Raw genomic sequence first — 17,136 nt, forward strand, 5'->3', positions numbered from 1 at the left:
TAGGAAAGGGGGGAGGAGTGGCTCTTTATATCAGGAACAATATCCAAGCATCGGAGCTGCAAGGAAGATGGGGCAAAGAAGAAGCACTATGGGCCAACCTAAAAAAAAGATGGGACATCCATTTTTAATGGAGTGGTTTACAGGCCTCCAAACCAAAAGGAAGAGCTGGACAGAGATCTGGTTGAAGACATCGAAAAGATTTGAAAGAAGGGAGAAGTGGTGATTGTTGGAGACTTTAATCTGCCGGATGTAGATTGGAGAATCCCATCTGCAGAATCTAACAATAGTAGAAAAATAGTGGATTCTCTGCAAGGAGCTTTGTTCAAACAAATGGTAATGGAACTCACGAGAGAGTTATACTTGATTATAGTGCTCACTAATGGAGATAATGTCTCTGATGTCCAGGTGGGCGCCCACCTCAGCACCAGTGATCATCAAACGGTATGGTTTAATATCACAAAAAGGATACGAAAAAGAAGCACACGGACCCAAGTTTTTGCAGTTCAAAAACACGAACTTTGATGAAATGGGGAAGTACCTGGAGGAAGAACTAGTAGGCTGGGAGAATGAGAGAGATGTGGAACAACAGTGGGCCAAACTAAAAAGAGCTTTTACCAAGGCAACTAATCTATATGTTAGGTTTCATTTTTCTTTTGCTTTTCTATCTGGTTCTCCAAGGAGGTTGCTGACAAAATAAAGGCTAAAAGAACAGCATTCAAGAAATATAAAGGATCCCAAAGGGAGGAGCACAAAGAAGAATATCTGGTAGAACTGAGGGAGACAAAGAAAGTAATCAAGACAGCAAAAAGTCAAGCGGAAGAAAGGATTGCCAAAGAGGTGAAGAGAGGAGACAAAACATTTTTCAGATACATCAGTGAAAGGAGAAAAGTTCAAAGTGGTATAGTGAAATTGAAAGGTGAAAAGGATCAATGTGTGGAGAAAGACGAAGAAATGGCAGAAATATTAAACAAATACTTCAGTTCTGTGTTCCCTAAAGAAGACCCTGGAGAAGGACCGACGCTAGTTAACAAGAAACTGGAGGGGAATGGAGTAGATGCAACTCCATTTTCAGTAGAGAATATATGGGAAGAGCTGGGGAAACTGAAAGTGGACAAAGCCATGAGGCCTGATGAGGTTCATCCCAGGATACTGAGGGAGCTCAGAGATGTGCTGGTGGGTCCACTTTGTGACCTGTTCAATAGATCCCTAGAAACGGGAGTAGTGCCGAGTGATTGGAGAAGAGTCGTGGTGATCCCGCTTCACAAGAGTGGAAACAGAGAAGAGGCTGGTAACTACAAACCGGTTAGCCTTACCTCAGTGGTGGGAAAAGTAATGGAGTCGCTGTTAAAAGAAAGAATAGTGAACTATCTACAGTCGGAAGAATTGCTGGACTAGAGGCAGCATGGATTCACCAGGGGAAGATCTTGTCAGGCAAAACTGATAGACTTTTTTGACTGGGTAACCAAGGAATTTGGATCAAGGAAGAGCACTCGATGTCATCTACTTGGACTTCAGCAAAGCTTTTGATACTGTTCCACACAGGAGACTGGTGAATAAAATAAGAAGCTTAGGAGTGAGTGCCAAGGTGGTGGCCTGGATTGCAAACTGGTTGACGGACAGAAAACAATGCGTGATGGTAAATGGAACTTTCTCTGAAGAGAGAGAGGTTTTAAGTGGTGTACCGCAAGGATCCGTGTTGGGACCAGTCCTGTTCAATATCTTTGTGAGCAATATTGCGGAAGGGATAGAAGGTAAGGTTTTGTCTTTTTGCGGATGACACTAAGATCTGCAACAGAGTGGACACGCTGGAAGGAGTGGAGAGAATGAGATGGGATTTAAGGAAACTGGAAGAGTGGTCGAAGATATGGCAGCTGAGATTGAAATCCGAAAGAACTGTATTCAATGGGGGGAGAAGGGCTGATGTGCATGGGGCAGGAGAGAGACCTTGGGGTGATTGTTTCGCCGACTTCAGATCATTAGACACTATGTGACAAGGCAATAGCTAAAGGCAGAAGAATGCTGGGCTGCATAGAGAGAGGAATATCGAGTAAGAAAAGGAAAGTGATTATCCCCTTGTACAGGTCCTTGGTGAGGCTTCACCTGGAGTACTGTGTTCAGTTCTGGAGACCGTATCTCTGAAGGGACAGAGACAGGATGGAGGCGGTCCAGAGAAGGGCGACCAAAAAGGTGGATGGCCTTCATCGAATGACTTATGAGGAGAGATTGAAGAATCTAAATATGTACATCCTGGAGGAAAGGATGAGCAGGGCTGATATGATACAGACTTTCAGATACTTGAAAGTTTTAATGATCCAAAGACAATGACAAACCTTTTCCGTTGCAAAAAAATCAGCAGAACCAGGGGTCACGATTTGAAACTCCAGGGAACAAGACTCCGAACCAATGTCAGGAAGTATTTCTTCATGGAGAAGGGTGGTGGATGCCTGGAACGCCCTTCCAGAGGAAGTGGTGAAGACCAAAACTGAAGGATTTCAAAGGGGCGTGGGATAAATACTGTAGATCCATAAAGTCTAGAGGATGTGAATGAAGAGAAGAGGCATGGGGGTGGCTTGTGGGAATGACTACTACTACCTGGAGATTAATATCCTTATTCATTAAACATACACACGGTTAATGCAACTCCAACATTGCTCTATGCTTCAACAGCAAGAGGAAATGTGGAAAAAAGGATTTGCACCCACATAAAAGCAGGGGAGTAGCTTGCTTGTTACGGCGGTTACTACCCCAGACAAAAAATGCCTGATACTTCACTTTCAATGCATATCCAGCATAACTCTCTGCTTCAGTGGCAGGGGGAATGAAGAAAAGATTTATATTCAGACAATTACCAACAAGGTCTGAATTACATAGTCTGGGTAAAACAAATAAGCATGGGTGTAGCTTGCTTGTTACGGCGGTTACTACCCTGAATCAAGCCTGATACTTCACTTAGAATACATATCCAGCGCAGCTCACTGCTTCAGCAACAGGGGGAATGAAGAAAAGATGATTTTTATTCAAACAACCAACAAGGACTGAGTTGCACAGGCTGGGTAAACAAGCGTGGGAGTTGCTTGCTTATTATGGTGGTTACTACCCCAAACCAATTAGCTAGATACTTCACTTAGATGCAGCTCCAGCACTGCTATCTACGATGGCAGGGGTGGAAGGGAAATAGACCAAAAAGTTATTTAAAGGGACAAGAGTAACAGAAAAGTATGGAAAAAAAAAGTGTGAAAGCTTGCTGGGCAGACTGGATGAACCATTTGGTCTTCTGCCGTCATTTCTATGTTTCTATGTCTCCCGTCGATCTCTGCTGAGCACCTTTGCACCTTCTCCATGTTCTATTGCCTGGACATCCAAGCTCGAGAAAACGCAGCCTTTGCGAGGGCAGTGCTAACCGGACCACAGGCAGCTTCCCGCTCCAATCGGGAGTAGCTTTTGTACATCCCATTGGTCCTGAGTCCATCTGGCTACATGGTAGGAAATGGAGAAATTACTTACATGATAATTTTGTTTTCTTTAGTGTAGACGGCTGGATTCAGCATTCCACCCACGGCTGCCCATGAACCGTGCCAAGGAATCCCACATGAATCTCTATCCCAAAGAGGTTACAGGTAGTAAGCCATCACCCTATCCCTAGATCTGGGCATCTGTAATATTGCTGGGATTCAGCGCTTATGTTTGGCTGAGTACAGTTACGGCCACCAGTTTTAATCAGGTTATTAAATTGTATTCAAGTTTTTCAATAGTGTGCCCACAGTGGCTTTGGAAGAGATTACTGAAGAGCTGAGGTTACTGCAGGGGTTATCTAGAGTGACCTCAGCTTTGAAACCTGACTCCGTCTCCATCTGCCAGCAGGAGAGCACATAACTCATTGATCCTGAGTCCATCTGTCTACACTAAGGAAAACAAAATTATCAGGTAAGTAATTTCTCCATCCCTCAGTATTTCTCTCTTAGATGGTAGAGGTGCAAACCTGCAGTCTGAGTTAGGGGAAAAAAATACGAGAGAAAGTTGTAGATTAGAGAGAAGAAAAGTTTTCAGGAGACACTCCTTGAGGTGTTAGGTAGCTTTGTGGACCATCCCTCAGGTTGAGCCAGGAGAGCAGGGAGTTAGCATTCCCTCAGCAGCTTTAGCCCACAACATCCAGGGGTCTGAAAACCAGGGGACCTGGTTCCCTCTTTCCTTCTGAAGGCTTCTTCCCTGAGACTTTCTCTGGCAGCAGGGAAGTACTTTATTCTACCTGGGGTTTGTTTATTTATTTTAACCTGTTTTGTATACCGTCATTCGGTTTCGCCATCAGAACGGTTTACAGTGGTTGTGACATAAGATTGGTTACAAACATCAACTTAGCAAAATATCTTACAGAAAGAGGTTTTGGGGTTTGAGTGTTGGTTACATATAGAATTATTATTACTTATTAGCAATCTTCTATGACAGCAATGTTAATAACATATGATGTTGTTGATACATATAAGAGAAGGAGACTGTTACATATAGGCTGGGGGTAGTAAGTGAGGTTAGTTGCACATTACCTTAGGTGTTCAATTTGGGAGTTATTGATCAAGGGATGGGGCGTTTTTCTTGTAACCTTATTTATTCTTTAGTGGCCACTGTGTCTTTAAAAAAAAAAAAAAAGAGGAGTGAGCGGCTGGCTGTTGGGCTGTGCAGTAGCATAGTGGGCCTTCATGGGGGGGGGGGGGGGGAGGGTGGAGGCTGAATGTTGGCGCTGGCCAGAGAGGCAGGGCAGTGTTTAGCTCTGGTAGAGTGTCGGGGCTGTGTATTCGGTGGTGAATTCGTGCCGCGATCAGGCTGACGTTTTAGTGCGGCAGGCAGTCTCCGCCGCATGGAAGCGTAATGGCGGCAGCCTCTGAGTACAGGTAACTGTGTCAGGCCTGTGGCACCAGTCGTGTTTAGTTTGATTCAGCCATGCTATGCCAGGAATATGCTAGGAGAGGGGAAGGATCCTCTGAGAGCGAGGCAGGCATTAGAAGAGCCACTCGTTCCCAAGGCCCTGTCAGAGAAACTCCAGGGAGTGTTTGCAGCCTGGCAGGCAGGATGAAGGCATGCAGCAAGAGGCAAGAGGCAAGCAGACCTCAGGAGCCTAGGGATTCCTCTCCCCCGCTTTCACCTGTAATCCAGACCTAGTTGGATGATCAGGAGGAGGATGTTCAGGCCGAGGGACCCGTGCCAGATAAAGGGGACCATGATGTGGAAGATTTTTCCACAGATTTTGTCTTGCTTCTGCACAAGGCCTATCTGACCAGGAAAAGTGCAGGAGGCAAATAGTCGCTGAATTATCAGTCACAGCATCCATCTAAGAGGTCTAAGGGCTCCTCAAACAGAGGATCCGGGGGTCCTCTTTTGCTGTTTGGACCTTGTCCATCCTGATGGGGACTATGAATCTGAGGAATCAGAAAATTTGTAGGATGGGCTGGGTGTTGATCTGCAGGATGATACTGGAGATGACCCGGCAGGTGACACGACAAGTAGGGACCGCGACGGGGACCTTGATCTTGGTGGACCCAGATGAGGTTCTGATTGCAGAGGGTGATGACCCACGTGTGGTTCGTCTGTTCCGCAAAGAGGAGTTGAAGCCTCTTATTCCCCAGGTGCAAAAGGAGCTGGAGATTCATGAGGAGTCGGATAATGAAGAGGTGGATCCCGTGCTAGATGGGTAGTGAGGCCTGCCAAAGGCCTTTATGCTGTCTAAGAAGATTAAGAAACTAGCGAACCAGAAATGGGATTTTCCAGAAACTGGGCTCAAGGTGGCCAGGGCAATGGCGAAGTTATACCCTTTAACGGAGGATGCTTTACAATTGCTAATCTTTCCAACAGTGGATGCTGCGGTGTGGGTGGTCGGCTGCGTTGAAGGATGCTCAAGATCGTAAGCTGGAAATAACAGCTGAAGAGGGGATGTTTGAGGTCTCTGATTTGAGTTTACAGGCGACGATTGGTAGAAGCCTTGTGCAAAGGTCCGTTTTGTGCTGGGTATAGAAGTCTCAGAAGGAGACCTTAACCTGCAGGTGGCCCAGGTTGTGGCCGGTGTTGTATATGTGGTCAACGCATTATATGATTTGATCAAGACCTCGGCCAGGAGTATGGTTGTGGCAGTATCAGCGCACAGAGTTCTGTGGTTATGGAATTGGTTGGTGGGTATGTGGTCCAAGTCTCAAGTCTGTAATCTTTTTAAAGGAAAGTTTTTTGTTTGGAAAGAATCTGGAACAGTTGATGAAGCATTTGGGGGAATCAAAAGAGAACAAGCTGCCGGAAGATAAGACCAGCGAGAAGACTTTCCCGGCTCGCACCCGGTTTTGGGATACAAGACTATTTTGTCCCAACAAAAGCTCTTTGGCATCCTTGCAGAAGTAGGGAGCAGGAAGGCAGCAGCCCTTTTGGGGTTCCTGAAGAGCCCTCAGAGATAGTTCCAGTCAGGGCACCAGAACTACTAAGTTTTTGCATTGAAGCCAGATCAGTCCATTCTCTTGAGGAGGCTGTCGGGCGACGCCTAACACGATTTTATGAGGAGTGGACCAAGATCATTTCGGACCAATGGGTGTTAGAAGTGATAAGAGACGGCTCCGCTTTTTCTCGCCCCATCAGGGAAGCCTTTATGGTCTCACATTGTGTGTCCCACGGCAAGCAAGAAGCCATTCGGGAAACGTTGCCCAACGTTCAACAGTTGGTGCGATCAACGGAGCAGGGTCAAGGGAGGTATTTGATTTACTTTGTGGTTCCCAAAAATAAAGGGACCTTTTGACCCATTCTTCAACTGCAGAAGATGAATGCGATGCTGTGAGTGCCCCTTTTTCATATGGAGACATTACGGACAGTTATAGCGGCAATCTGTCAAGGGGACTTTTTGGCTTTGCTGTACTTAACGAAGGCATATTTGCACATTCCCATAGGCGCAGATCATCAGACATTTCTTCATTTCATGGTGCTGGGGCAACATTTCTAGTTTCGGGCCCTTCCATTCGGTTTAGCGACAGTGCCACACACTTTCACGAAGGTGATGGTTGTGGTGGTGGTGGTGGCGCTTCGAAGGGAAGGGGTCCTAATTCATCCTTATCTGGACGATTGGTTTATCTGAGCAAAGTCAGAGGAAGAATGTTTTCAGTCGGTTTGGAGCGTACTGGAGATGTTGCGATCTCTGGGCTGGGTGGTGAACCGAGGGAAGAGTCACCTGGTTCCAGCCCAGTCTTTGGAATACTTGGGAGTGAAGTTTGACACCCGATTGGGCAAAGTGTTTTTGTCCTTAGAAAACATTCTGAAGTTAGTCGCAGGTGGTCTGGCTTCTGCGAATCTGGTGCCCAGGGCCTGGGATTATCTTCAGATGCTGGGTTCTGTGGTGTCTATGCTGGACTTGGTGCTATGGGCCTTTGCCCATATGCTTCCGCTCCAGAGGGCACTTCTGTCCTGTTGAAATCTGTTGTTGGAGGAGTTTCATTGGTCCTTACCGCTGCAGGGTTTCTCCAGATCCAGTCTCTCGTGGTGGCTGTCTTGGCCCAATTTGGAGAGGGGAGTGGATCTGGAGGTTCCAGACTGGGTCGTGGTGACCATGGGTGCCAGCCTCAGAGGTTGGGGGCTGGTCTGCCAAGGGCAGGTGACAGAAGAACTGGTTGCCAGAAGAAGCTGCCTTGTCTATCAGTCAATTAGAAGCAAGGGCAGTTCGCAAGGCATTGGTGGAGTTCCTTCTACATGTTCAGAGTTGAATGGTCAGAGTGTTCTGGGACAGTGCAACAACAGTGGCATATATCAATTGGCAGGGCTGGATGAAGAGTTTAGGTGTGGCTCTGGAGGCTCAGGAATTGTTTGTCTGTGCAGAACAGTATCTGGAAGGTATTGCGGCATCTCATGTGGTCGGAGTGGACACCATGCAGGCAGATTTTCTCAGCAGGCAGCAATTGGATCCAGGGGAATGGGAGCTGTCGGCGGAGGCTTTGGGTCTCATTGGAGGCAGGTGAGGCACTCCTCGCTTCAGAAACGTACCATATCTACTGCTGGCCCCATTCAATGGAACGCGCTACCGCCAGATATCTGTCTTGAGATCTGCCACTCCACATTCAAAAAGAAACTTAAAACCTGGCTCTTTAAACAAGCTTTTACAGGACCATAAGCACTTTTTTCACCTACAACCAACAAGAGTTCCTCATCATAGCATTCTCCAGGATCTATACTTCTACTTGACTCTATATCCATTCTCTTGCTGCAGGTCTTACGTGACATCTACTGTTTTGCTTTTATGTTTTTTTGGGGTTTTTTTGTATACTGCTCTATGAGATTTGTTAGCTAATATGTTTACATTACAATGTTAATTTTGATCTAGTTTACCCTTTTCCAAGTTCCACAACCTTGTTCTATGTAATGCCTCTAGGCAAAAACTTATGTTCAGTTTCAGTGTAAACCGATGTGATCTGATTTCATACAGGAACACCGGTATATAAAAATCTAAAAATAAAATAAATAAATAAATTTAATAGTGCCACAAGGCAATTCCAAGGCAGCACGGTTCTTTAGTCGCTTAAGAGAGTTAGAAGCCAAAGGGAATGACGCTTTTGGTTTTTCCATGACCACCGGGTGTCCTGCTGTACATATTTCCTCCATGGCCGCTCGTGGGTTGAGTATTGCAGCGCATAGACGACATCCGGGCAGGGTTGTTCTGGTAGCGCCAGAGTGGCCGCGGCATCCATGGTTCACGGATCTGATTTCAGCTTGTTGTGGACGGGCCCCTATGGTTCATTCATCTGCAAGGCCTGCTCAGGCAAGGACCTATCTTTTCAGATTGGGTGGATTGTTTTTGTCTTGCAGCTTGACTTTTGAGAGGAAACGTTTAAGATCCAAAGGGTACTCAGTCAGTTGTGGCTTCAATGCTGTAGGCAAGGAGGACAGCCACCTTGCTGGCTTATGTCATAGTATGGAGAGTGTTTGAGTCCTGATTTATGGAGGATCCGAAGCAGGTGGATATTCCATACATCTTGGCTATTTTGCAATAGGACGTCACGGTTTGCCTACAGTTTGCTTCGGGTGCAAATGGTGACTTTGGGCTGTCTTCGGGAAAAGTTACAGGGGGAAGATCTTTGGCTTCTCATCTGGATATCATACATTTTCTCAAGAAGGCCAAGCATTTACATCCGCCAGTGAGAAGAATGTGTCCATCATGGTTTTATGATGTCTTTGTGGTCCTCCGTTTGAAATTTTATAGAGGGCATTGTTGAAGGACCTCATCTTGAAGATGGTGTTTCTGGTGGCGATTTGTTCGACTGAAAGAATTTCGGAGCTTCAGGTGCTATCTTGTAGGGATCCTTTTCTGCAGATTTTGGAGGATTGAGTGACTTTGCGTACCGTACCCTTATTTTTGCCGAAAGTGGTTTCTTCTTTCCATCTCAACCAGACTGTGAAATTACCAGCATTTACGGATTTGTTTACAGAGCGGGCACATGCAAGAGAATTTCACTTATTGGTTGTGCGGTGGACCTTGTTGCATTATTTTAAGGTCACTAACTGTTTCCAGTGATAGGATCATCTATTTGTTTTGTTTAGGGGCGCAAATAAAGAAGCCTAATCATCTAGGAGGCTATTTTTTTTGGCCTATCTTTGTAAAGGCCGGAAGGTTCTGGAGGGGTTGGGAGAACATTTTACTAGAGTGCAAGCAGCCTCTTGGGCAAAGTGTCAGTTGGTGTCACCTCAAGAGATCTGTAGAGCGGTGACATGGTATTCCCTTTGTACTTTCACTAGGCATTATCACTTAGATGTGTGCGTGCCAGAGGATGCAAGTTTTGGTGAGTGTTCTACGAGTAGGTCTTTTGGTTTCCCGCCCAGTGTAAGGGAGCTTGGGTGCATCCAGCTTGTCTGGACTGAACTGGGGTATGAACAGGAAAGGAAAATTGGTTCTTAATTGCTAATTTTCGTTCCTGAAATACCACAGATCAGGCCAGAGACCCATCCCCTGGTTCAGAAAGACTGACAGGATTGTGATAACGTTCTTTAAATGAATATAGTTGGAGTTTTTAGCACTGTTAGGTTTTCACCTAACAGGGGGCACCAACCGTGATTGCTCTGATAAGGATCATTGTTCATTGAATTTGAGTTTGAGTTTGGGGCTTTATTTGGCTTGGATACAGGTCAATACTGAGGGACTGCAGGTGGACACTCTCAGTTATGTAGCAGTGCCTGAAAAATTTTTATTCTCTGCCTCCATCTGCTGGTAGGGATGTAGAACCCCCTTGTCTGGACTGATCTGTGGTACTTCAGGAACAAAAATTAGCTGATAAGAACCAATTTTCCTATACTTTTTGTTTTCCAGCCTTATGCTGTACCAGGCCTTTCCTGCAGGGGGTGCCAGTGCATCACCGCTGGTTACTACCCACGAATGCAATAGACCTATTATTATCATTATTATTATTTAACAGTTTTTCTATACCGACATTAAAATACACATCATATCTTTGAACTAAATGTTATGATTCTCCAGTTTTTTCTGTCCTTTATTTCCTGGCTACTCTAGCCCCCAAGTTCATTCTCCCTGTTATTTGTACCTGCGCTTCGGCCTTCCTGTTATATGGTTATGTTCAGTTAATCCCTAAGTTTGATGTAAACCGGCCTGATATGAAGCTTGTCATGAAGTTCGGTATAGAAAAATGTTAAATAAATAAATAAATATCGGTTTACATGATAATAAAAGGTGGAAATTACAAAAAACAGGGGGGGGGGGGAGGTGGAGAACTAAGAGTAACAGGGGGTCGGAATGGGGACCCCAACAAAATAGAGGAGGGAAAGAGAACAAGAGGAACGGTAACATCTAAGTAACACAGGTTAAAATATATAAATGGTTAAATAAGGTGCAGGGGTGCAAAAATACAAGGGGTGCATGAGTCCAGAGTTAGAATGTACAAAATGTATATGGTAAGATTAAATGTGGGAGTACAAAAATATACAGGGGGTGGGGGAATACAGAGTAGAGATGAAAGACCGAAAACTAGGTAGTGGGGGCAAGTATGGAGATATGCAAGGGATATGAAGCGGACCGGGGGTAGAAATAAAAGCTGGAGTGTCAAGGGAAATGAGGCGGACCGGGGGTAGTAATAATAACTACAGCTAAAAGCCTTCCTGTCACAATGCAGGGATGGGAGAGCTCCAGTAAAAACAATATACAGATGTGTACCTCGTCCTTGCATGCTTTGAAATAGTTGGGATTGTAAAAATAATAACAATTAAAGTATTGTGTGTGCTTCTGATCACTACATGTCAAAAAAGATATAGTAGAACTGAAAGAGGTACAGAGAAGAGCGACCCAATGATAAAGGGGATGCATTGTTTCCCCTGTGAGACGAGGGAGAGCAGGTGAAGGCTCTTCAGCCTGGATAAGAGATCGCTGAGAGGGGACATAATTGAGATTTTATAAAATTATGAGTGGGGTGGAACGGTTATTTAACCTATCCAATAGTTCTAGGTCTATCCGAGAAAGTATTTTTTTCACTCAGCCCACAGAAACTGTGAAACGTATTGTGAGAGGAGGTGATGAAAGCTGTTAGCGTAGCTGGGGTTCTAAAGGGTTTAGACAAGTTTCTGGAGAAGAAGTCCATAAACCATTATTAGCCAGGGAGACTTGGGGAAAGCCAGCGCTTATCCCTGGCTGTGAACAAGAAGGCTTGGATCGATTCTTTGGATCCTGCTGGGTACTTGTGACCTGGATTGGGCACTGTCAGAGACCCGGGGGCTTGGTGGACCTGGCATTTCTTAATTTTCGTAGGCTCTGTTTTTACCCGTGCACTTTCCCTTCCAGCTGTGACTGCATGAGCCTCTTGCTGCAGGAATGCAGCAAACAGGGCCTGCTATCAGAGGCCAACATGAGCAACCTTCTGGCCAAGCGGTAAGCCGTGGGCACCATGGGGGGAGGGCAGCGGAATCCCAAGGGCTCTCTGCCAGCTTTCTTTCCCAGGAGATGTAGTCAAATATTCCTAGGGCAGAGAATATCCTTCATTTTCAGAGACATTTGTTCATTCCATTTTAACCCACAAACTCTGCGTTCAGCCTTAGTGGCTGCGCTCAAGGTGGATATGAACAGGGTATGTGTATAGAAAACAAATTACATAGGCTACCAGCTTTTTAAAGAATCAGTTTAAAATGTTCTCAATAATGCATAAGGCTAGGAATTAAAAATACTGGCCAGTAGGATTACGTTTTATAATTCGGTGCATACATTACGATTGTCGGCACAAGATTATATTGAGGTGCCCTCTATTCATGTCTTGAACTTACAAGAAACTGAAAGCAGAAATTTTTCTATTGCTGGATTTCTGTTATGGAATAGTTTGCCTGCAGAAATTCCTCCTGAAAGTGATTAGAGATTTTTTTTGTTTATGCAGGGTTTCTTTTGACTGACAGCTTTTTGTGATGGTAGCTAGCTTATGATGATCATTTATTTTTGTGGTTTTCATTTATTAAGATGTTTGGAATGTTTTAAGTTTATTTTATTGTGTGTTATATATACTAATTGACAACTTTTTTTATTTGTGAATGTGAATTTATCTGCCTTGATCTGTTCAAATTGCAAAATAGAAGAAGAGGAATCGGATATTTACTCTTTCAGATAATAGAAAGACTAGGGGGCGCTCCATGAAGTTAGCATGGGGCACATTTAAAACTAATCGGAAAAAGTTCTTTTTTATTCAATGCACAATTAAACTCTGGAATTTGTTGCCAGAGGATGTGGTTAGTGCAGTTAGTGTAGCTGGGTTTAAAAAAGGATTGGATAAGTTCTTGGAGGAGAAGTCCATTACCTGCTATTAATTAAGTTGACTTAGATAATAACCACCGCTATTAGTAGCAACGGTAACATGGAATAGACTTAGTTTTTGGGTACTTGCCAGGTTCTTATGGCCTGGATTGGCCACTGTTGGAAACAGGATGCTGGGCTTGATGGACCCTTGGTCTGACCCAGTATGGCATGTTCTCATGTTGTCAAGAATTTCAATAAACAAGACTTGACAGGCAGCCACAATAAGCAAAGCTGGCTGTGTGTGCTTCTCGCTGTTTCTTGTGCGGGCAGTCATACATTCAGAATGTGGGCAGGGGGCTAGGAGGTAGGTAGCATTAGTTCCCATGAGCATGAGGATTCCTGTGCTTCCTCTCACCTTCTGTTCATCCTTTTGCTGCTGATTGCCAGGACCGCAGACCGGGAGCATGCACCATGCCTAAAATCTGCTGAAAATGCCAACATTCAGCCCAACCCCGGGCTCATTCTGCGAGCGGAGCCCACCGTCACCAACATCCTGAAGGTAAAATGCAGAGCATGTCCGTGAGGTGTGTCGTCTCCCCCCCCCCCCCCCCCCTCCCGATTTCAGGAGGGGAAAGGCAGTGAGGTAAACCTTGGGCTTGAAAGATTATGAACGCTTAGCCCAGGGGCTGGCTCCCCTCTTTCACAAGAAAACCCCTAGACCTCTTTGGGGAAATAAAAAGGTGAGAGGGCAGTTTTGGGAGGGGGTGGACATGCTCTGGAAAGTTCACAAGCTGTGACATCACTGGGAAACCGTAGAATCCAGCCATCTACAGGCCAGAGAGTCTCTCCGGAGCGCAGTAAGCAAAGACGTGCTTGTACGACTGGGGAATGTGGAAGAAAAAGCTGTTTGTCGTGTAAAAGTTTGTTAAGGAATTGTTTTTCTGTACAAAATTGTGTTATCCTGGTGAATTTGAATTGGTGGTTGTATTGCTTGTGTTCTGTATGAGGAGTTGGGAATAGGTCATGGGGACTGGTTATTTTGTGGTGTATCTGAGTTTTATGCTTGATTGTTTTTGTATAACTTTTGTGGTACCTTGCCCAGGCTACCCAAGTGGTTGGATGAGAAATCACATTCCCAGCTTAACCAAAACCAGTAAAAGGGCCAAAGTGGTTGCACCCCAACCAAAGATTAAATGAATGGCTTGACTGCCAGAGGCAGGTGTGGAACCCATAGCTCTGCGGTTAGATGTTCGCTTCCCTGTGCTTTCTGCTTTCTCTTCCTTTTTAGACGATGGATGCCGACCATTCCAAGTCTCCGGAGGGGTTACTGGGAGTGCTGGGGCACATGCTGTCGGGGAAGAGTCTGGACCTATTGCTGGCAGCAGCTGCAGCCACCGGGAAGCTTAAGTCCTTCGCCCGCAAGTTTATCAAGTAGGTGCCATCTTCCTGGCATTGGCATTCCTGCTGCCATCCTTACACATGCACAGTTATTCACACGGTGACAGCTGTCCCTGACTGTGGCAATACAACTCACACTTCTTCTTCTTTTCTGGTTTCTCTTTGCAGTTTGAATGAATTTACCAGACGCATCACCGAAGAGAGCTGTAAGTTGCTGTTCATGATTTCGAGTTACACAAACTTGGGGGCAGTGTCAGAGTTTCCTCTCTAGGGGGTAATGTTGGAGCCAGGTCCTCCAGAGGAGAACTCTGAAATGGTTGTCCATGTGATTAGACAGGTGGTAAGGCCTTCTTGCCTTCCTTGGGGTGAGCCTCCCAGTCACAGCACATCTAGTGCATGCTTCAAGTGCTAGTCTGGACCTAGACTTTAAAATCAAGCAGTTTCCTGTATGTACCCGGATCAGTCCAGACTCCTGGGTTTTGCCTCCCCTCCAGCAGATGAAGACAGAGAAGTTTTTGACTGACGCTGTCAGTTAAGTTGAGGTGCCACCTGCCACCAGCCGATGGTGGAGGTGCAAAACCATGTAGTCTGAGTTTCCAAAAAAACAAGAAGAGTAAGGAAGACCTTGAAGTCTCTAGTTTCCTAGGGGGTTGCTAGGTCTCAGGGGGACCATCCCTCCTGGTAGTTGAGGCATCCGGGCAGAGGGTCGGAGACCTTGTCACTTGCCCCCCTTCAGGCAGCCACCAGGGTTGACACCGGGAAGCCCGGTTCACTCACCCTGCCAGCGGACGATAGGAACCTGCAGCTGAGCAGACAGTAAATTGACTTTTCCTAGCGTGTAGCAGATGGACTCAGGAACCTGCAGCTGAGCACACAGTAAATTGACTTTTCCTAGCGTGTAGCAGATGGACTCAGGAACCTGCAGCTCAGCACTCAGTAAATTGACTTTTCCTAGCGTGTAGCAGATGGACTCAGGAACCTGCAGCTCAGCACTCAGTAAATTGACTTTTCCTAGCGTGTAGCAGATGGACTCAGGAACCTGCAGCTCAGCACTCAGTAAATTGACTTTTCCTAGCGTGTAGCAGATGGACTCAGGAACCTGCAGCTGAGCACACAGTAAATTGACTTTTCCTAGCGTGTAGCAGATGGACTCAGGAACCTGCAGCTCAGCACACAGTAAATTGACTTTTCCTAGCGTGTAGCAGATGGACTCAGGAACCTGCAGCTCAGCACACAGTAAATTGACTTTTCCTAGCGTGTAGCAGATGGACTCAGGAACCTGCAGCTCAGCACACAGTAAATTGACTTTTCCTAGCGTGTAGCAGATGGACTCAGGAACCTGCAGCTCAGCACACAGTAAATTGACTTAAAAAAAAAAAAAAAAAATGAAAAGTTGCAGTAAACTATACCTGCTCTTTTTGGAAGGTAGGCTCAGCACTTCCTGGCTCTTGCAACTCCCGCTTCTAGCGGCTCCCCTGCTGTTTCGGCGCTGCTTTTCCTCGAGTCCCATGCTCGCTGACCATGCTGTAGTGCAGGAATGCAGCAAACAGCCTTTGCTGGGAGTGCCTCCCCATTGGGGAGGGACCCCTCCAGGGCAGCTGTTAGGGGGATGCCGCCTTCATGCCAGGAGCCTGGCAGGCTCGTGTCGGCACAGAAGCCCTCGGGAGACCCGTTTCTGCTTAGCGCGGGAATGGAGGCCATTTTGGCCGCGTTTGCTCAGCCCGCAGAAAGGGAGAGAGAGATTCCAACCCCCTCGTTATCGCCACAGCCTCAGGTCTCCAGAGGGGGGGCCGCTTCGAGGCGGCCGGGGATTTTTCCTTGGGGGATGAGGCAGGAGAGGGCTCTGACTCCTCCTCCTCTATTTCTGCCGATTTTGTTCATTTTTTGAGTAACGTTTTAAAAGCGGGGCGATCAGCCAGACGCCACGGCCATAAGCAAGTTTCCTTCGGAGCCCGGAGGGTCAGACGGCTGTGGCAGGAAGAGGTTACCCTGGCAGCTCCCACAAGGCTTAGGACCCCTGAGATGACAGGGCCTCCAAGAGTTGTCGGCCTGTACGGTCAGTGGCTTCCCCCTCAGCTGGGGGATTCCTCCCCTGCTAAATGCTCTAGCATCAGATCCCTCAGGGGGTCTCCCGATGGGGGTGGGGACCAGGACCCCAATCAATCTCACTCAGATTTGCTGGGGATGACCCCAGAGTGGTGCGTTTGTTTCGCACTGAAGAGCTAGCCCCCCTTCCTGCTGTGCTTGAGGAGCTGGATATTGAGGGATCCTGTAATGTTGGGCCTTAGGGGTCCCACCACGGCTTTCCTCTTTCGTATGTCTGTCAGCGCCCTGCTCTTCAGGGAGTGGGACACTCCGGACCGCTGGTTTGAAGGTGAGCAGGGCCATGGACAAGTTATACCTGCTTCCGGATGATCCGCTGGATCTTCTCAGGATCCCGAAGATGGATGCGGCTGTGTCTGCCGTCACTATTTATTTATTTATTTATAACTTTTTCTATACTGAAGTTCAAAAAACAGAGTTCCCTGTACGTACCAGGATCAGTCCAGGACACTTGGGTTGTGACTCCGCACCAGTAGATGGAGACAGACTAAAAGGAGAAATCTAAGGGGAAAAGGAGAAATCTAAGGGAAGGGATGAAGAGATGGGGGATGGAAGGAATGTGGCTTAACATAGCTCTAATGAGACAAAAATCAGTACTGGATAGCTTAGGCAGAGTAAAAGGGTGAGCTTAGGATTCTCCGCTTGGGAGGTGCGTCCGTGAAGGAGGTGGCCTTGACAGTTATGAGAAGGCTTGTCTGAACAGTAGCGTCTTAAGTCTCTTCTTGAAAGTCGTGGGGCATTTTTCTTGTCTTAGGTCGGGAGGAAGCAAATTCCACTGTTTGGGGCCTGCGGCAGAAAGCGCTCTTCTGCCTAGGGAGGTTTTGATTGTAGGTGCTCTGAGAGTGCCTCTTTGCGCTAATCTAAGAGGACGGGTAGAAGTATGGATTTGCAGGGGGGTTGAGAGGTCCAGC

At 46.5% G+C, this 17,136-nt stretch overlaps 1 protein-coding gene across 1 annotated transcript in view; it reads left to right on the forward strand.

The window, feature by feature from the left end:
* Nucleotides 1–17,136, forward strand: part of MED24 (mediator complex subunit 24) — a 134,263-nt gene that overhangs the window by 56,709 nt on the left and 60,418 nt on the right. Inside the window, exons 11-14 of the mRNA XM_029572517.1 lie at nt 11,789–11,875; nt 13,172–13,283; nt 14,013–14,155; nt 14,291–14,328. Of these exons, the coding sequence (XP_029428377.1) occupies nt 11,789–11,875; nt 13,172–13,283; nt 14,013–14,155; nt 14,291–14,328 (380 nt within the window). The remainder of the gene's footprint in view (nt 1–11,788; nt 11,876–13,171; nt 13,284–14,012; nt 14,156–14,290; nt 14,329–17,136) is intronic.

The sequence above is a fragment of the Rhinatrema bivittatum genome, chromosome 12 (assembly GCF_901001135.1).
Source record: "Rhinatrema bivittatum chromosome 12, aRhiBiv1.1, whole genome shotgun sequence".
Lineage (NCBI taxonomy): Eukaryota > Metazoa > Chordata > Amphibia > Gymnophiona > Rhinatrematidae > Rhinatrema > Rhinatrema bivittatum.